Source organism: Acanthopagrus latus, chromosome 8 (assembly GCF_904848185.1).
Source record: "Acanthopagrus latus isolate v.2019 chromosome 8, fAcaLat1.1, whole genome shotgun sequence".
Classification (NCBI taxonomy): Eukaryota; Metazoa; Chordata; class Actinopteri; order Spariformes; family Sparidae; genus Acanthopagrus; species Acanthopagrus latus.
In genome coordinates this window covers 30723966-30745934 of record NC_051046.1, presented here as the reverse complement: position 1 = coordinate 30745934, position 21969 = coordinate 30723966, and the positions used below count along the sequence as shown (strand labels likewise).

Sequence of the window (21969 nt, the reverse complement as noted above, 5' to 3'; positions counted from 1 at the left end):
ACTCAGCCCGGGGGAGCCGGGATTTCAACCAGTGACCTTCCGGTCACTGAGCTATAGCCACCCCTCCATGCACAAATGTTTAGGTTAAATAAGTGTAACTGTAACTGATACAAAAATTTGGTAGGAAGTGTTCAAACATGGTTTAGTTGACTCCTACAATTCCAACTTTCAGTTCGAGCGGGTTTAGAGGACAAACTCTGTACTGAGTCCAGTGTGTGAAGATGAGAAACATTTTCTGATTTTGTCATTGAGCATTGTATTTTTAGGCCATTACAGAGCTATTGGTTTGCAGTTTTTTAGGGGAATGTAGCCGAGGCATATACACATTTCTTTGTGCTTTGTTTACAGTTTTAAACTTTTTATCACTTGGTCTAACAGTCATTATGTTTCTGATTGCAGAGCTCCTGAAGACGTCCAGAGACAGAGAGTGTGTGTAACTGCGATGACCAGTACCTATAAATTGTCATGTCATTAGCTGTGATGTGATGATGATGTAAAAACATTTTTGAGGCAAAATAGATTTCAAAATGCTCAATAAGTAAACATGATATAATGAGTTCTGCATATTCAAGGTACCCGCTTTGTGAGCAACAGATTATTTCGGGGACACATAAGACATAAACATACAAGCTGCCGTGATTTTCCATTTTGACAATCAGCAACCGGATCGGTTCTTCTCATTGATTGGTTGCCACTGTCAATCACTATTTGACACAGATGCATAAAGAAAAGGGGTTTGTAAGATTGATCCGTGCTGTCAGTCAATCATGTTCTTCAGTCATTATTTAAAAATATCCATGTCAATATGTGAATTGAATTTCAAGCTTTGTTCTTTATAGATATTTCATTTACCAGTATAGTGCTGCCTTATTAGAGTAAACATTTGTGTGTGTGTGTGTGTGTGTGTGTGTTTGTATGCATGTAGATAAGTGTGTGTGTGTTCGCACAGGTCTGTTAGTTCAACTCACAGTGCATAGTCAGGGATGATTTTCTTGGTGAAAAACTCCTCTACTCCTTCATCCACTCTGCCCATTCCCTCACTGGCCTCATTTTCAACCTTTGAAACTGGCTCCTGTAACAAAAAACACAAGATAACATACAATAGTGCAACTTGCGGTGTGTGTGTGTGTGTGTGTGTGTGTGCGTGTGCGTGTGCATGTGCGTGTGTTTGTTTGTCTGCCTTCTAGTAGAGGAAAAATGCAATACAACAATCCAATATACTCTATCATCTTGCCACTGGACTACTGGAACACACTATATTCCTGACTTAAACTAAGGACATGCTAGGAACCTACAAAGATTAGACACAGCTTACATTGAGTGTATTAACCAAAATACAGTTCTAATTTGGAGAGTCAGAGAGGAGCACATGACAACTGAATAATTACTAGTGGACTGTAGTCATGGACAAGAGTCCTGTCACAAGGCAATTTACACATTGCTGCAATAAAACAGGAACAGAACAGTCATTCACCAGAAACAGATAGTCTTACTAATGTTTGCTTTATTTTGCATAGAAAGGAAAAGGAACAGCAATAACAGTAAATTTAGATTAAATGGTGACTAGAGAGATGTGAACAGAAACACTCAACTTTAAAGGGACAGCTGGAAGACAGTTAATGTCATGAGAGTGAGTGGGAATTCAGCTTTGATTCTGAAACCTAATCAACTGGATTATAGAAATATGGTCATTTAATGCACACAAAAATGTGTTTCTCAAGGGTCAATCCTGGAATAGCTTTTATTTTCTATACTCATAAATAATTTTCTGTTAGCCTGGATATAATACTCACCTATATGCAGATGACACAGTTATTTACACATCAAAATTTCTTAATTCAATAAAAGTAAAATGATTGGGGAAGCTGGTGTCATACCAAAATAGGACTATGAGCAGTGACTGGATCAGATGTTATATGACATCAATAAATGGGGTGAAATACAAATGAGACTTAAAGGCCATTTAGAGTATCCTGTAGAATTTTTCTGTGAGATCATTGCATTGTTTGGATTTATTTCCTACATAAAACTTTTTAAAACATAGGCCCACTAGGTTCAAAATTTGAATACTTGCTGGATGCTAGTCTTATAATGAAATGTGATTTTGAGTCAGGGGTTTGGAATGGAAAGTTTGGAATGTCTACCTGTGTTCAAGCAAAGCAGCTCAAGCAAATTATAACTGAACACATACACAAGCCATGACAAGAAAACTGAAGGGTAGAATAAACCAACACTATCAAGAACTGTGGATGTGCATGTAAACAACATGTAAACTGATTGACCACACTGCTTTGGATTTGAGCAAAAAAAATTACAGTTACTAAGCAGCTCTGTTCAAACAGCAGTTTCCAGTTACAACTTATAAGGGAAGTGTGTTGTATTACCACAGAGCATAGTGACATGACACTATGTTACAACCTTTACAGTCTGTCAAAGGTAAAGTTTGCCATAACCGCCAGCTTCATGATAGATATCAATACCCGTAACCAAGATAACTGTACACATCAAGCACTGCTGTGTAATAGAGTTTCAAATGCCAGCCATGAACCATGACATTCCTGGTTCAAGTCCGATGAGAGAGCATTGTTTTATGTCCATCTCTTACCTCATTTCCTGTCTTTCAGCATATAAATTAAAAACAGTACACAAAGATGGAAACTGCTGTAGCCCCAATGCTTAGAACGTAACAATGATAAATGCACATTCACACAATTCACAGATGACTGGGCAGCCTAAAGTAGGTGGAAGTAAAGTTGTATCAGGCAGCAGATCTGATAGAGAAGTTGGTGCTGCCGGAAACAGTAGAGGCACTACAGACCACAATGCCATGTAAAACAACTTATTTTTCACGATCTACATGCAACTAAGTCCTGCTTCTGGTATCTAATGACATGCATGTAATGGAAACATCAGCACCTTATCTCTCAGGTGTTCTCTGTCCTCATGTTTGGTTTTACACGCCTGGATCTACCAAAACTTTACACTAGAAGCCCTCATGGTGTTTCCTGCATGTTTGAACCACTTTACTGCCCTTGTAATCAGGGACCCTCCACATGGTTCCTGCTTATGTAGCCCCCAGGGCTGTGTACTCATCTCCTGTTCACACTGTACACCGGTGACTGCTCTCCCAGACATCAGGAGAACTCTATTGTAAAATTAGAGGAGGACATCACCATCGTCGGCCACATTATGATCCCGATATAAACACTTGATGATGAATGTTCATATCAGGAGGAAATCAGTCTTTCAGAGGGGTGCACAGAGCAATTTACTGCTCAACTTCAGCAAAACCAAGGAGCAAAATGCAAAAGGGAATCACCTCCCTGTTTAAAAAAGCACAGAAAAGGCTCTATATCCTTTGGAGAGACAATATTCTGGTCAACCTTTACAGAGGAGCAACAGAAAGCATCCTGACTGGAAACATCACACACTGGCATGGTTCATCAAAGCCCAGGACAGGAAGGCTCTACAGTGGGTGATTCAAACCACTAGAACATCATTGGTACCGTCTACAGAACATCAGTGACATCAGTACAGTGAGATATCTGCATAGAGCCAAAAGATACTACAAGACAACACGCACCCATCCACAGTCTGTTCACCCTGCTGTCATCTGACAAAAGATACAGTATCTGCTGACTAACCAGCAGACTACAGAGCAACTTCATTCCACAGGGTGAGGCTCCTGAATTCATCACCAACGCTCCATTTTCCAATATGGTTGAAGGCACTCAAACATAGTTTCACTTTTTAAACCCTTGTGATTTAAAAAATGACAGTAAATGTGCCATGTAACCTATTTACTTTTGGTGCCTTAGTATAACTTACAAGGCAGGGGTGTCACTATTTCAAATCTAAATCAAAAATCTGTCAAAATCAGCCTTCATTTTCAATCATCGAAGTGAAGAGCAGGCTCTCCAATCCCCCCGCTATAGTTTTTCACTTAAGCTTACCTGCATACATTCAAAGGGGGAAAAAAACCCCTCAACGATAACACAGCTAGCTGTGAGCAAAGGGAGGAGGTTGTTGTTGGACACTCAGGTCAAACTTGTGCATGACCAGGAGACCACTGTTCATGTCTAGTGTGAATGCAAAAGTAAACAGTGAGGTTTTAAAAAATGATGTGTCTTACTAACAAAAGTAATCATGTAGTAATTACACACGTACTGTGGGTGCAATCGTAACTGATGTAATTCATTTACTTTATGTCAAACCACAATGTTTTGTGTAACCAAACAGCCAATTAGAATGACGGTCCTGTGCACCTGTCAATGCTATGGTGCAACAGTCATGTCATTTGGGGAGTGGAGATATACACTACCAATCAAAGGTTTGGACACACCTACTCATTTAATGTTTTTTCTTTTCATGACCATTTACATTGTAGATTCTCACTGAAGGCATCAAAACTATGAATGAACATATATAGAATTATGTAGCAAACAAAAACGTGTGAAATAACTCTAAATATGTTTCATATTTTCGATTCCTCACAGTAGCCACCCTTTGTTTTGTTAACAGTGCTGCAAACCCTTGGCCTTCTCTTGATGAGATTCATGATGTAGTCACCTGAAAAGTTTTCACTTCACAGGTCAGAGTTCATTTGTGGAATTTCTTGCCCTCTTAATGAGGTTGGGACCATCAGTTGTATTGTGTAGAAGTCGGGTTGGTACACAGCTGACAACCCTATTTGACGACTGTTAGAATTCATATTATGGCAAGAACCAGTCAGCTAAGTAAAGAGAAATGACAGTCCATCATTACTTTAAGGACTGAAGGTCAGTCAGTCCAGGAAATTGCAAAAACTGAATGTGTCCCCAAATGCAGCCGCAAAAACCATCAAGCGTTACAGCGAAACTGGCTCACATGAGGACCGCCCCAGGCAAGGAAGACCAGGAGTTACCTCTGCTGCTGAGGAGAAGTTCTTCTGAGTCACCAGCCTCAGAAATCACAAGTTAACAGCACCTCAGATTAGAGCCCAGATGAACACCACACTTTTGTTGAACCCTGGAATCTTAATTTTTTCTTTATTTTTGTTGTAGCAGCCACCCCGACTACTTTGCCCTTGTGTCAAAACACCCAGTCTAATGTGACTGGTGGTAAATGCAAATTCTGATTCTCTGCCAATTTAATAACATGACATAAGAATACCATACTAATTTCATTAGGAGTCCAAATCTGATGGTCAGACAAGCAAACAATCATTTTATTTTGTAGTCAATCTACGTTTAGCGTCAGTATTTAAAGAAATTAAAGAAACGGCAAATGATGAGTGTCCTTCAAAACAATCAAAGTGGATGAACTTAGCCTTTTCTCTCATCTACCATCTTTTCTGTCATTAAGACACTTTGCTTTTTTATAATCTTTACGATGTGAATTTATTGTAAATTAATGACAGTGCTATGGTGAAGCAGAGCTGCTGCCTCTGTTCTGGCACCCATTGGTGTTTAATTATGCAACCATTGACTCCGAGCTAAGAGGAGGCAAAAACAGGTTGGTTTAGCTCCACTTCCAACATTATGCTGTTTACAAGATTCAACATTAGAAGGCAGGTCAGCTCATCCATCCATCCATCCATTGTCTGTAACCGCTTTATCCCTTTTCATGGGGTTGCGGGGTGTTGCTGCTGGAGCCAATCCCAGCCTTGTCTCTGGGTGAGGGCAGGGTACTCCCTGGACAAATCGCCAGCTCATTGCAGGGCCCTCACTGATGAGCTCATTCCAGACACAGGTGTTTTAAGGTCAGGCCTTATTTAAAAAAAAAAATAATTCTACAGGCACAATCGGCAAACATGTTATTTACTCAGTAACATCAGTAACTAACCTGCAATGAGGTGTTTGACACAGACGGACACATATTTTGACGGATCTCAAGGTTTACCATTTTCATCCTCTCTGTGGATGACCTGAAGCCATACATCTCTTCTTGTACTGTCCTTCATTCTTTGGGGATGTGATTAAAATCATAACCTTTGGGATTTGTTATAGTTGGACATGACAAATGCAACTCAGAGGCTTATAGGCATGTCCCCTCTAGCTGTTTTCAGTCTGGCCTCAGTACTTTCACACCGTTTGTTTTCACCTAAAGGGTGGTGTGGTTGTTCTGGCAGCAGGAAAGTGACATGTGGCTGCTTTCATCTATATGACTTTATTCTTTTTATTTTCAGGGTGACAGAGGACTAGAATTCCTCCAAGTGAACATGGGTACAAGGCAGAAGGACAGACATCCAGTCCATCACAACGAAAATGGACAGTCCTTTGATTTACATAGTCTCCAGTCTAGAGTGCTGTACACAGTACAGTGATAGCTAAGTCAATCCGTGCTGGATGGGATCTAGATTTCAAACTGAAATATTGTTGCTCATACTGGGTGTAATTGGATTACTGTTAATGTTTGGCTGCTATATAGGACAAAACAGTAATGACCCAACAAAAACACAGTTTTTAAAAAAATACAAACAAGTAAAACCTTACTTGGTTCTCAAAAGGGGGAGGAAAGGAGCTCAGGAGCGCTGGGATGAAGCGCTTGTGGCCTGAGAGAAAAACACTGCACTTTAGTTTTGATTGACATCTATTAATGCTGTGGTAACAGAGGGCTGACCACACAGCATTATAAAAACCTTACAGTGCATAGGGTGATAAAAGCAATTCAGTATATAGACAATCTGCAACGAGTACCACCTGAAGCCCAATTATAAAATGATGACAAATTACGGTCAATAAAGCTGATTGTGATAGAACAAGACGGATCTACAAATACTAGAATATGAAATCTTCACACACATCTTCAGCCAAGCTGCAAAGACCAATACAACCAGCCCAGTTTCAGGGTGGACACCCAAGATTTGTGTCCCCAATTCAGTATCTGACCAAATATGAAAAGCACAGTCACAGTCTCCCCTTCTGTTTGTCAGTTATAGTGTTGAATAATGCCCAGATAAAGTGTTTTTACATTGAATCAATTAATTGATTATATTGCCACAGTGAAGTTCACCTTTGACCTTTTGGATGTATATTGTCATCACTTCATTATTTTATCCTATTTTTGTCAAATGTTGTCAGAAATAGTATATTCATTTTTGTGCTATGGCTGAAATGGTGTTTTGTGAGGTCATGGTGACCTCAACCTTTGTCATTTGACCATCAAATCTAATCAGTTTTTCTTGAACTTCCAACTTTTTTTGGAATCAGGTTTGTAAATTTGAAGGAAAAAAATATTTACCTCTATCTAGATTTTTTGATCTGACGGTGTGCATTCAGCTCAGCTAAAACTATAGAGAAGCTGCAAAACATACCTGATTTAAGGAAATGATTGTTGCAGAAAAAACATTTCTTTACTACTTTACTAACAAACAAATTACAGGCTCTATTGAAAACCCCCCAGTGTCTTCTTATTAAGTTGAAACAGAATCTCAGAGCATCTTTGTACTCAGAGCAGAAGCTAGACCACCATCAACCTGTGGAGGTAAAATAAATGCTCTGTGCATAGAATTATTTGACAGCCGTTGATTCTGAAAATACAGACAGGACGGACATCCGCAGGAGCTCTCACAAATCATTTGAATATAACAGCACCAATTAAGTTGTAATCAACCAATATGTATGTTTAAACTTTGTTTTTGAGTCAGCAGCAGCTGAGTTTTTGGCAGCTTTAAAGTCCCCCTTTCAGTCAAAATTGTATTTCTTTCTGCAGTTGGATGTTTTAGCTTCACTGTGTAGAATGATCTATGTAAAGAGTCTGACACTAAAAGGCTTGATTCATATTCATTGTTAAGTGTAAATTCTCACTCTGCACTTTGAAAAACTGATTTTCAGAGGCAGGTCCAAGAGCATATTTTCCACAAAAAGTTGGGTTGCTGTGTAAAACATGAACATAACAGAATGCAATCACTAGCAACCAAAATGTTTTATGAAAAATATTAGCACATTTTTATTCTAAAATTTTCACATGTGTAATTATACTTTCTTCTGCATAAACCATATCAGACGCATTACATTTTTGTATGCCTTGTATGTCTGTATGCCTTAATGCATGTGTGGAGGGTATCTTTAAATATACTTGGTCCTAAAAATCACACTGTTTATCCTATTGTGATATTATCTGTTTAGATGTATCTATAGATTACGCACTACATTTGTCAGTTGTTTATTGTAAACATTATGCTAAACAGTATGCTTCAGCCTGCCCTAGTATGAATAAGTCTTGATTTGATGTTGGGCTGTGTAAGGGTACTTATACATAGTCAGTGTATTACTTACAGTTGATGGTAGTCGGCACACTCAAAGTTTGGAGAAGCAGGCAGAAGTTCCCTGTCAGAAAGGGCTGTCTGACAACAGGGTAAAGTAATAAGAATAGTCTAAATATAGCTTACACTTAGAGGAATGAATGTTATTAGGTGGGGCTGTTTTAGCTGTGGCCTCCAGTCCACAGCAGTACATTGCTTAGTTTTTGTACCAGCCCTCCTGCTTAGCCTGCTTTCCCTGCTGGAAAGAAAAACAGCATAGACAATCACCAAAACACCATATAAAGGTCTTGCTTGTGATCAGTCACCAGCTGGTTGTGTTTTGGTGCTGGTCTATGCTGGTTTTTCGTATCGTCTTTTGGGGGGGATTTGGACTCCAATCCATCTTCATGTCACGTGACAAGCAAGTTAGCTATGGAAAACATTCTCATGCTTACATCACACAAATGTAGAGCTGCCAAGCGTCACGCTTTAAGTGTGTGACAGTCACGCAATTTGACCCATTCTCACACCACACGCCACACTTGACATTTCTCACACTTATATTTTCCCATTCAATACTTTATATTTTGATGATAATAAACTTTGGTCCTCGCGGCTTGCTGTAGTTCAAGTAACTCTGATTGACTGTCCGAGATAAACAATCCCAGACCAAACCATCAGTCCTTTGTGCCTAAAACTAACCACCCGAAAGGCACCATGCAATATAAACCAATCAGAAGCAACATAAGGCGGGTCTTGGTGTCTCTAACTATCTTTCACACACAACAGCGTGGACATTTAAAATCCACTCGACGTTCTCCAGCTTGCTAGAAGACGGACGGTCGGCAGTGACTTAAGTATCAGCAGTGCAACGGGTGCAGCTTTGGGACAGGCCTTTAATTCCTTCCTCAGAAAAATCCAGGATGAAAATGTCACAAACTTCGCCAGCTTCTTGGTGAATTCTCTGGCATCCTTCTACAATTGAAGTTGTTGAAGATTTAGTCAACCAACACTCGCGGCAAACTCCTCATCTCTGCTGACACTCACGGTGGCGTATATTTGTTTCTCCATCGCCCTGATCATTTTGCGGGACACTCTCTCGTGGCATGCCCGTTTGCTGATCACCCATCCCTGCATGTTTATCTCAAGCTCCTCGCTAGCCTTTTTCCTCCCTCCACCAGGCAGCCTGGCTCTGTCGCTGTCCTCCTCAGACAGACGCTGAAGCTCTGTGGTGTTTTATCGCCAATCTCTCACGTTCTTTACTGCGTCGACGGAGAAACGTCTATGAGCAGCAAATAAATGAATATCTGAATAAAAAAACGGCCGTCCATCAGCCCATTATTGATCGGCCCACCGGGGAAAATCCCTGTACTCCCGATGGCAATAGCAGTTCTCTCGAGTGGCTGTGCGTGCGTCTAAGCGTGTGTGTGTGTGTGTGCATGTGTGCGAGCATGTATTGCGCATGAGTGTGCACTTTTGTTTAGGGGCACAAAAAAATATTTGCACTGGGGCCTATCACCATGATGTTACGCTACAGATGGTAGGTAACTACTCAATTTGGTTTAGTGTTGATTCGCTGTTTCTCCTTGAGTTTCCTAGTTAATATGTACTGTTTTATGGCTGCTATAAGTCGGTCATTGTCCTGTATTTGTTGCAGAGCTGTGTAACATTTATTTGCCTCTTCTCTTGGCCAGTTCACACTTGAAAAAAATGCTCTAACGTTAGTCTCAATGTGTGTGTGTCTAAATTTCAAGGTCTATCCTCAACTCTGACAGTGTACAAATGGATCCACATGGACCCATTGGGGGGGAATGTAAAGATGCATTCGGCGAAAAAGAAAAGATGCATTCGGCGAAAAAGAAATTGGCCCTTTTTAACACTGATTTGACCTGTTTTAATGTCGATTTATACCTTAAGACTGATGTCCTCTCCTCAATGCCACATGGACCCATTGGGGTCCTCACCTCCATGCCACATGGACCCATTGGGGTCCTCACCTCCATGCCACATGGACCCATTGGGGTCCTCACCTCCATGCCACATGGACCCATTGGGGTCCATGTGGCATGGAGGTGAGGACATCAGTCTTAAGGTATAAATCGTCATTAAAACAGGTCAAATCAGTGTTGAAAAGGGCCAATTTCTTTTTCGCCGAATGCATCTTTACACTAAAGTCTCACTCTTTTCATTTTCTGAAACTTGGCAGCCCTGCAAATGTATGTACTTTTTCTACAGACTTCCATATTACTTTACCACATATCAGAGCTCCCAAGTCTAGCATGCTGACAGGCTAATACGACCCTCCAAGTTAGCAGCTATTTAGCAAACATGTCCAAGTACCAGACATGATAGGTGGCTGAAATATTTAGTCTTCTCTTGGCTCTGAAAAATCTTCCTTCCTGTTCCAGCCACTTACATTTTTACTTATAATTGTTTCATCACAGAAGTCCATAATCTGTAGATTTTGCACACCTAAAGGAAAGAAAGGCTAAGATACCCCCTCACACCAGCAGCAACATTTTTGCCTAGTCTACACTGTGGAACTCCCAAGTGCAGCAGTTTGATATAATGAGCGTAACATCAGTGTGCTGCACTTGTTTTCCCTCTCCCTCTCCTTCAGTGTTTGAAAGATGGGTACTGCCACCTACTGTATTGGAGTGTGTGGATTCTGCACTTGTTGAGAAATTAAAGCCATTTCGCTTCATATCATCAGCTCCATTTATCAGATACAAAAAATTAAAGACAAAGTAAAATTTCTAAAATTGGACTGATAATTTTTCATGTACTGTAGCATGCTGATAGTGAATTTCAATAATAAACGGAATTTTATTTGGAATAAATTCTAAAATAGATTAATAAAATCTAACCACTGAGGACTTACATTTTCTCATCTGACAGGGATGACCATCTACTATTTTAATGTCTCATATGGAACCAGAATAAGGTCTAACTATCTTTGTGACAAACAACACCACCTTACATTAACACCTTGTCAAATGTGTATCCAAATAAAATAAAGTTTATACACACAAGGTCACCACAGATAAATCCATTAAATCCATAGTGACAGCACAGAGAAAGAGACCTCCATTAATCTGAAAACATGAATAATTGAGTTAGTGAAAGCATTCCCAGGAGAGAGAGAGAGAGAGAGAGAGAGAGAGAGAGAGAGAGAGAAAATCAGCACTGGGAACAACCCAGGGAACACCACTCCCAAAATGCATTTTCTTTTTCTCACACAAGCAAACACACATACAAGCCAAGCACGACTAGATGGAGCAATGCAAATATAAAAATGGCTACCAGAGCAGTGGAGAGAGGGTATAGATAGATAGATAGATAGATAGATAGATAGATAGATAGATAGATAGATAGATAGATAGATAGATAGATAGATAGATTCACATTTTTATTTCATGTTTAGATATTTTCCATTTCCATCGTTTCCTCCTTGGGGATCCTTCTGTAGTCGTCCACTTAGCTTCCTACTTCATCTACCCTTCCCTGTATTGTTCATCCATCTCTCCTTTCCACCTATATCTCATATTTCACTGTAGCTGTATTTTTACTGAGCCTTTGCCTATACAGGTATATTTTGGATGCACATATTGTGTGAAATGTAGAAATGCAAATACTGTGTAATTTCAACAAGATTAAATATGAATGTGTCTGTGTGTGTATAGCCAGTGTTTGTGTGTTTGTGCTAGTGTGTGCGTGTGTGTGTGTCTGTGCGTGTGCTTGTGTTCTTACCTGAGGCCTGGAGGACGGGGGCTGTGTGTGTGTGCGTCGTGGCCGTGGACGGGAGGCAGTGTAGTGCCTTAGAATCTGTCCCTGGGTGGGTAGAGGCTCCATGGGAGATTTGGGGGATCCAGAGCTGGGGAGAGGTCCTGGGCTGGGGCTGCAGCCAGGAACGGGAGCCTCTCGTCTGGGTAAGCCTCCTTGGCCGGCAGCCTCCTCCTTTGGAGCTCGATTGCAGATAGAGTAAAGAAGAGGGAGACTGGGAGGAGGAATGTACGATGCTCCTCTCACTCCTGATATTGCTGCTGCAGCATCCACCGCTGCCACCTCCCCCTCCCTCTGCTTCCTCCCCCTCCATCCCAGGGGGGAGGGGTATGGGGAAGGGGAAGGGGAAGGGGAAAGGGAGGGGCTTGAGGCTGTGACTGACAAGGGTGTTGCTGTAGGCAACCAAGGGAGGCCACACCTTCCTTCTCCTCCTCCTCCTCCTTCCTCTCCAGCACCTCCTCCCTTCCCTCTCTCTGGCCCTCTGTCCCTGGTCTGCTGCTCCCAGTCGGCATCCAGGAGACCTGAGAATGAAGCAGTGTGATGAGAGCAAGAGAGGAACAAGGAGAGATCATGAAAGAGAGAAGGATTGAGGGAGGAAGTGAGGGAAAGATGTGAATCCACCCCCCGCAGTAAGCATGCCTTTTGCTGGAATCTAACATACAGTATGTATGTGCATAGTGCACAAAGAGCTGTATAGGAAAGATATGAGAAACAGGAGAGACAAGAGAATGGGAAAAAGGAATAGAAGGGGGTATCAAGAGAGTAGGATAGAGGGGGAGGAGAGAATAAGCAAGAAAACTGGAAACAAAGGAGGGCAGTGCATGGAGTATAATAGAGAAATCATCAGTTCAGCATATACAGGCAGAGATGAAGAAGAGAAGAAGCAGCCGATGGATGCTGCAGTCACACTGTAGTGCACATAAGAACACAGTTATCAGCCACAGTCATACACAGATGAGGATAGGATATGGTAGGCTTAAATATACATTTTTATTAATCTTTCAGTTACAGGGTTCCTGTTGGTCGATTTCAGAGGGTGTTGAAATGTAAATGATGTTATTTAGAAATATCAAGCTAAAAATGTAAATGTATATTCCATAAATATTAACCTCTTTTTTTATGACCATCTCATGTGAAACACAAGTCTACAGAAACACAAAATTATGGTGAGCATCTAATCATTATTAATTGTGTTGTCGTTATTCTCTTTATAGTAACTAACTCATACTTATATACTTAATAGACTTATTTCAAAGCTTTAAAGCAACAAACAAAATGAATGGGGGTGGGATATTATAAGTCTGAGTGCCCCAAATCCCCCCATGTTTCCTCCTCTTCCCTCATCATCCCCTCCTCCATCTTCTCCCCATCTCATCTCTCCCATGGCGAAAGTCACTGGTGTGAAAGTAAACAGGCCATGCTCCAATTAGCCAAACAGCACTGTCTGCCACAGAAGGGCTCAGCATGGTACAGCACATGAAGAATACAACGCGGGAAGTTGAAAGACATGACAGGAGGTTAAGATTTATACCTGAGTGCAGATGTCAGACTGAATGTTGAAATCCTGATTATTACTGATGTAAACTTCACACCACTTCATTCCATTATATTATTATTCATCAAACTGTGGTGTAGGTGTGTTTAAATAAAGACTGATGAAAAACATTGGATGCAATTTGCCTTTCTACTCATATTGTTCTTATTCTCTATAACACTATATTTTATATACAGTTTTGTTCAGTTTAAATAAACACCATACTATTATATATATTCAATATTAAATATATTTTACTGATGAAACAAGTCTGTGATGATTAAATGCAGTTAGCTTTGCGAGCGAGCTTTAAAAGGAATTTCAGCATCTTACATAGTACTTTATCATTTGAAATGGTGCAGATGGTCTTGATTTTTCTTTCTTGTTTCACCATAATCTGTTCTACTAATTGTCATATGCAGTGTCTAATATGTAACATCTGAAAGATGTTTAGATCACTATCCTTATAAAATGCCTTCATCAGTAACTGGAGGCCACTGTCTAATGTCTTAAATCCAACTGCCCATACTGCTGTCACTACAGCAGGGAGCAGCAGCAATGCCACAACAGTAACGTGGATGATGCTAGATGGCAGAAAACATAAATTGGTCACTAGCTGTTTCTATATTATGTGTACTGTGTTATATGCACTGATATGAAACAGATTATTTTAGAGATTATAATACAGAAAAAGATGCTTGGGGTAATATCTAATTGGGAAATTCCCTAAGCTAAGTTATTTTTTTTAGTGCAATGATGTTTAGGACACTCACACTGTCACTCACACATGCTAATGAACTGGTGTGAACTTAATTCAGATTCAGAGAGAATGAGAGGGATAGAGACACATCTTTGGAATCCATAGTGATAGGTGTTCTTTCTTACTCTTAATTGAAGGGGCAGGCCTCAGGCTCTTGCTGTGGAAACTATTTCTCCAAAATGCTGGACTGTACTGGTGATTGAAAGAGGAATAGAAAAGTAAAAATAAAAATGGAAGAATCCAACACAGAAATAAATGAGTGAATGAACTAATAGATAGCTGTATGTCCTTTACGTCATCAGTTGGAAAGTTGCTGTCGGCTACTTGGAGCTCTGGGATGTTGTTTCTCAAAGCCAGGGACGAATTTTCTTTCAGAAGGCAATCCTAACAGTAAATTAAGAAAAGAATTAACCATCATGTAAACAACACATTGAACAAAAATAAAAATCTGATGATTTCAAATAATATTTGTTGAATATTTATTGAATTAAATTTGAATCCTAATGACGACAACAGTTAATAGTTAAAACTGATGTCAGGGAAAGTCTAACAGTACTATGGTAAAGGAGATCTTGTGTATGGAGTATTTTCCAGAAGCATTGGATTTATTGGAAGGTGTATTGTTTCACTTTTGAAAGAGCCAGCAGTTTCCCTCTGCTCCCAGTCTTTGTGCAAACTGGCATGGTTCATCCCAGCCCAGGACAGGAAGGCTCTACAGTGGGTGGTTAAAACTACCAGAACATCACTGGTACCATCTACAGAACATCAGTGATATCTGGGAAGTGAGATGTCTGCACAGAGCCCATCGATATTTAAAGACAGCACCTACCCAACCACAAGAGAGGATCTCACTTGCTGTAGGCCAATGGCTGTTTTAATCTGTGTTTGAGGGCAAGTGTGTCTGAGTACCTCCACTTAAGTCTCTTTAGGCCCACATGTAGGAGACAGTGTCCCTCTCATATGTTCTATATCCTGTGTGCAGGCCAGAGTCTGCTCCAGGTGCTGCAGTCTTGAGACTGAGTTGGGCTTCCTGAGGCTGAAGGTGCTGCCAGCCTAGTCTTCATGATGTGCCAAAAGACAGCCATCAGGTCAGAGATTGAGAAACAGGATCAATCTAGGAAGCTTGCGGCACGGCTGACCTTGGCCTCTGACTCTTTCTCCTCTTGTTAATCCTAGACACTGATCATTTTAGAGTCTCCCTTAGATTTTAGTATATTTTGTGATCAGAAATAAAGTAATCTTTTAATCTGTCATTGGGGTTAAGTCTTTTGCCTGTTACTTAGACTGGTTGGTCAAATCTAGAATCTGTTATAACCAACACTCCATCAGAAGTAGTTTGTTTTTCTGAATTAATAATTTCTTATTGATAAGTCTGTGTAGTTTCTGTTTTTTGTGTGACTGTAGCTTGGGGAATTACAAGACACATTTACCATTTTGTGCTGCGCTGTTGTGAGGTCCTGTAGAACCTGTTCCATGATGCTTTCAGCCAGAGAGACACTCAATGTGTGTCTCAGTTCACTGTACCAAAAGAGAGAACAGACAAAATATACAAGTTTGGTTACATGTTTTTTGCACGTTTTTTAAATCTGGACCTGAAAATGTTAAGTGTAGTCCAAACATAATTTAGAGCAGTCTGTTATATCAGACACAGTTTCTTGTGACTCAGAAATACATCCAACAATTAACTCAACCTATGATGACGGGCCTTTATAGTTACATTATAAAGGTTCTCAGTCATCCAGGTCATAGTACTTAATTTAAATTGAACCATTGTAAATGGTAAAACAAATATGCGCTGTGTTGTCAATATTAAGTTTTTTTTTGCTGTTAAATTAAAAAATGAAATATTGATGTTATATAGTATTGTCAAAGATGTTCGGCCTGTGCATCTTTCTTTCATGGGTCTGGCTATCTTTTTACTAAAAACTGACCGTAACTTACTTTCTGTAAGATTTTGGAAAAGTTACGGTGATGGACTCTTCATTGCTAGCATTTTTTTTTCATATCTCTATAGAGCTCACAATAATATTAATATTGTGAATTGATTCTGCCACAATAATTGCCTGGTGAAAATCTGTTATTGTGTCATAGATATATTTAGACTTTTCAGTGATATTGATGGAAGAGTTAAGAAATATGCAATCAAGCAGAAAAGAGTATGAGGCAGTCTTACTCCGAACAACACCATCAACATGCCTACTGAATCTTTGGAACAGTGACCTGCTCTATTCACACATGGGCTCAATCAGGCATTGTCCTCAGGAACTGGCAGGGTAAAGTCCAGGCCAGTGTATATACACATTTACAATCATGCATACAGCCCCTTTGAGTTATCAGCACATGTGTGAAAGGGATTAGAAATGCAGCACTATGCAAGAACAAATCAGTATCCAACTATATTAATAAAAATAAATAAATAAACATTTTTGATATTTGCAAAAAAAATTCTGCTTGGAAATTGTGTCAAATTGTTTTGAAAACAGTGTGTTAGCATTTGAAAACTGTGCTGCAAATTTGAAGTGTTTTGCAAGGGGTGCAGTATGAGTGAGAAAAGATGTGGTCATTGATGAAAAATGAATTTCACGAATTTGCCCACAAGCAGAGTTTCCCCTGGGGACATCCTGTGTACTCTCCTCTCATTTTTTTCAGTCAGATTAGACAGTATCTGAGGTGATTATGCAGAGTAAAGGAGGTTCATTAAACTGACTAAATTGACTCATGTCTTACATAAATGTTATTACCGCAGTCTGTTGCTGATAATCTGCCCTGTGTTGTCCACCAGAGTGCTTCTCAGGAATGTGTGTGTCTGTCTGCTTCTTTTGGACACACACTCTGACAGACACTCGCACACACTAGACCGCTGGATCACCCGTGGACACACTGCTTCTGCACACCTCATCAGGCCTTGAGACAACTCCTGGAAACATAGACTGGGACTTGAGCATGACCAACACTGAGAATCATTAGTAGCAGTATAAAAAACCAACAGTAAAATGTATTTCTTCATTCTTCTAAAATTTCAACTAAATTGTTACTACCTTGTCCCACTGTACCTGCATTTAAGTTCCAGTAGGAACTGTTAAGTATCTTTATGTATTGGATCTAAATTATGTTGTAAGTTCAGAGGAATCACAAAGTAATTGTTGAGAAATAACACTTAAAATTTAAAAATTTTACTAAAAAAATGTGGGTCATATTGGTCAAGACAGAATATTTTATTTTAACTTTTGGGAATTCACTCTGTGGCATTGAAAATCAAGGTGCTGAGTTGTTAAGTAGTGGGTAGATAATATAAAAATGTTATGATTTCTTATTAAAATGGAAATTCAAATTTTTTTTATTCTTGAAACAGAGTTCTAAGTTCCAGAAGCCTTATTTATTGACGAGATTTGAGTATTTCCATGCATGGCATCAGATGCAATCACAGGTAAACTGATTTACAAGCACAAAACTCCAACATCAACTCCAACTCCATTGTTTACCATATCAGAGTAATTGACAGATTGTGCGGAATTCTGGATAATTAGTAACTTTTTATAATATCATATACAATTGTAAGATACCATACATTTTGATTAAACCGGTGACCAGTTAAACTTTATATTTGTTTGTAATTAATATATAATGTATACATATTTATATTCTTAAAAAAAGGGGAAAAGAGTAACAAGGGAAATATAACCTAGTATCAGAGCAGTAGCAGAACAAAAAGGCCGGAGAGTCTTCATAGAAAACGTCAAGCTTTTATATGAATTGAATTTACTGAGTAAGGTTTTTCTAAGTGCTGTATCGGCTGGATTTGTTATAGTTTCTTGAAGATGTTTCACCCCTCATCCAAAAGGCTTCTTCTGCTCTAACTAACTGGATGGGGAGTTGCAGTCTTTTGAACTCTGTTTGGGAGTGTGCTTACAGAATATTTAAGGATATGTGGGAACTCTGAGTTTCAGAGACGTTACAATGCCGTACTGATTCTCTCCCCAGACAGCTTAACAACCATTCACACCTGGGATCACCTAGCCCAGCAATACACATGAAGGCTGGTTGGGTCAATGACCTACAAGTGGTCCTAATGACTCTGAAACTCAGAGCTCACGTGTCCTTAATGACTCTGTAAGGACACTCACATAGGGTTTAGAAGCCTGTAGCTCCCCTCCGGTTAGTGAGAACTAAAGAAGCCTCTTGGATTAGAGATGAAAAGTCTTCAACATACTGAAACAAGTGAAGCTGCCTATGATACAACACTCAGAATTACCATGACCTGGATGACTGAGAACCTTCATTAACACCTAAATCAGGATTCATTCTAGGGTTATCACAATTACTAAGCAAGTTGCTCACTACCCGGTTAAAGAGCCTCTGTTGTAGATGACAGAGTCACCATCGGGGATCATGTCTTTAAGGAACACCTTTCCAATAACAGTCCTCTCACTTGTTCCAAATAAATAAAGATATGTGTCAAGGGATGTTATTGGGATATATTTGGAGATTTGGGGTGTCTTCGTATAAATGTGCCTATACATGTTTGAACAGATTGATATACACTGTCACACCGCAGTGAGGGTTGTCTCATTCTGGGTTTCCTTATGTGACTTCCTGTTTTATTTTGAAAAATAACTCTCCTCTCATTTCAGGTCACTTGTTCTTCCTCATGTGTCACCGGTCTGATTGTCTCCCCTGATTCCTGATTGTGTCCACATGTTCCCCATCACCCTCATGTGCCTCATAGTCTGCGTCTCCCTTACATTCAGTCGTGTATCTCAGCCAGTTGTCACAGTCCGCGTCTTGATCCAAGCCAAGTGTTCACGTTTGTATTTCTGAATTCCTTTTTTTCCTCTTTGAGAGTGATTTTCTGCTGTAATTTCCTCTGCTCAGCATTGTAGCTCAGTTTCATTTTGTAGCCATTTTATTTAACTCCACTGGAGTGTTCTTTTGTTTCGTAATTTTTTCAGCTCAGTCGTGAAGCGTAGATTAAGTTTGTAGCCGTCCTCATTTGGAGTGTTTTTTGTTTGTAAGTTTTCAGAGCCTAGTTTTTCAGAGTAGTCTAGATCCTAGCCCTCTTCTTTACCTCCTGTGGAGCGATTTTTTTTGTTGATCCTTTTTCCCTTGAGGTCTTTTGCCTCCATGTTTTGGTTTGAGCATTTTGTTTCTCTGTAGTGCCTTGTTTGCCTAGGAAGATTTTTTCAAAGCCGGTTGGTTCGTCACTCTGAGAAAGAGAAATTAAGAGAATTTTCAGAATAAAAGTCTGCCATAACTGTTCCTATTCTGCACCTGAGTCCACTTTCTAGTCCAGGCCTGACAGTATACTCTGGCCAGTAAGGCAGAACGGTTTTCGGAGGTCCTTAATACCCAAGAGGCACGTCTTGTCCATCAGGAAGAGATCAAGGCGGCGATGGCTTTGCACATGGGCCACCTCTCGTCCCAGTTATAAGGCCTGCTCTATCAGCTCGCTCGGCTGACCACAGCAGCCCTGCCAACCACAGCAGCTGCCACACCGGTCCCCACCATGCCTACTGTCGGAACTGGCAGTAAGTTGGCTCCTCCAGCGCAATACACTGGGGAACCAGGTTTGTGCAAGACTTTTCTTATAGACTGCTCAATTCATTTTGAATTAACGCCCCAGACTTTTCCCGCAAACTGGTCAAAGATAGTTTTTGTGATTTCCCACTTGACCGGGAAAGCCAAAGCCTGGGCTTCAGCAGAATGGGGTAGGGGTTCACCAATCTGCAGCTCCCTCAAAGATTTCTAGGCGACATTAAAGATGACTTTTGACCCGGTTATGACCAGGAGAAAGCACAGGAGCTGAGCAATTCCGTCTGCGACTATGCCATCCCTTTCTGCACTCTGGTGGCGGAGAGCAGAGTGGAATGCCACTGCCTGTGTTCCTGAAAGGGCTGGCAGCCCCTATTCAAGACCTCCTCGTCCCACTGGATCTTCCCCCAGGTAGTAGTAGTCTAGTTCATAGCTCTTTTCTTTACCTCCTGTGGAGTGATTTTTTTTTTTTTTTTTTGGAGCCTATTTACCTTGAGGTCTTTTGCCACCGTGTTTTGGTTTGAGTGTTTTGTTTCTTTGTAGTGCCCTGTTTGCCAAGATTAGGACGATTTTTCATAGCTGGTTGGTTTCCACTCTGCGTCCAGAGTCCTCTTTCTAGTCCAGGCCTGACATACATTATGAACAGGTGTGTGTATGCATGTTTGATAAATTCTAATTCATTTGTAAGCATGCTAAATCTATCTATAGATCAACAATGTTTTCTTCAGCTAGGTTTAATTGTTTCTTTGTGTTAGGGTAAAGGGTTAGCCCCCAGCTCTGACAGCCCTGGTTGGTTGGTCTGGGAGGCTGCCCTTTTGTTTATTTTGGCCAGCCCATGAGTTTTTGTTTTGGAGTTTTTCCCTTTGTTTGGTTGTTCAATTAACACATTTATCATCCTTTAAACTGCAACTTGCTTTTTTTGTAATTTACATCTTTTATGAATGATAAAAAGGAGAAATCTTTAAATACTCTGTAGTGAGTGAATATCAGTTTTTATTACACTCTTATGTACAATGGCTTTACCAAAATATTCAGCCAAAGATGGTTCCCTAGAAAAGACGAACAAATTGAAGTAGTCAGTATCTGTTTGAAATGACACAACATTGACAGGGAGTTACTGTTTTGTTAACCTCCTGTTGTGTCCAAAACAAATGTTTAATGGTTGGTCTAGAGAGAACAGTGACTGCAAAAACTTAAATATTATACACAGTTAAAAAAAAATTAGAACTACCTCCTTGCACTTAGCCATATCAGTCTGTAATCCAACACACTTGCTGTTTTTCCACCAGCATTTTTGGCCACACAGAGTCAAATTGAGCCACGCTGATTTGCTTCTTCATCACCAGTTTTGTTGAGCCAAGTAGAGCCAGGCAGGCAGATGTAATGGAAAAATGCCATATAACTTCTAAGTAGTAAAACTAGCCAACACATTATAAGAAGTTGACTTAAACTTTGTACTCCCCTGTCATTTGTGTACAGCGGGTGTATTTTTATACGTACCTGTATGCTTCTGCTGAACTCATCAGTCAGTGCAGCAGCAGTGTCAGTGAGGATGCAGTTCACAGATTCTCCATCAGAATCGCACTCCCTGCTGGCCTCGTACAGAGAGGGAAGCAACTGCAGAGGAAGAGTCAACATTTGTGTCATCAAGCATCATTTACACTTCCAGGCCACTTTATTAGGTACACCTACACAATCTCATGCAGTCCACAGCTCTGCTGCATGTTCTACCTTTAAGACTTTTATAATGACTATTTCTTTGTCACAACTTTATGAGATGTTAACCTCAGAGGGGGGATGTTTTCACTCATGTCTGTTTCTTGGTTGTTTCATTAGCAGAATTATACTGAGACTGCTGTGGCCATGCAGAAGTGGCTCACGGACACCGTACATTTATGGAAGTGATTGCACAATGGGCTCACGGCCACCGTACACTTGCGGAACAGAGATAAAAGATAAGATTTGGTGTTTTCCTTGTATGCTCAGTTGTTAATTTATTGTGTTTATATATTTGTGTGTAACACGAGTGCCCACGGTGAGGAGCGGAACTCTGTAAACTGCTGTATAGTAGGTGGGTGCAGCATATTGATTATATTGTTTATTGTGGTCTATATTGGCAATTCTGAGCTGTCTGTCTAT

The 21969-nt window shown here is 40.2% G+C and overlaps 1 protein-coding gene across 5 annotated transcripts in view; it reads right to left on the bottom strand.

Moving 5' to 3' along the window:
* The window catches only part of carmil2 (capping protein regulator and myosin 1 linker 2), a 97331-nt gene that overhangs the window by 27978 nt on the left and 47384 nt on the right, over window positions 1-21969 (bottom strand). For all 5 annotated transcript variants that reach the window (XM_037106304.1, XM_037106305.1, XM_037106306.1 and 2 more), the window contains exons 26-32: window positions 21331-21447; window positions 17043-17218; window positions 15732-15819; window positions 14596-14685; window positions 14427-14493; window positions 11975-12528; window positions 969-1072 (exon numbers count right to left, since the gene is read on the bottom strand). In XM_037106304.1, coding sequence (XP_036962199.1) covers window positions 969-1072; window positions 11975-12528; window positions 14427-14493; window positions 14596-14685; window positions 15732-15819; window positions 17043-17218; window positions 21331-21447 — 1196 coding nt within the window. The remainder of the gene's footprint in view (window positions 1-968; window positions 1073-11974; window positions 12529-14426; window positions 14494-14595; window positions 14686-15731; window positions 15820-17042; window positions 17219-21330; window positions 21448-21969) is intronic.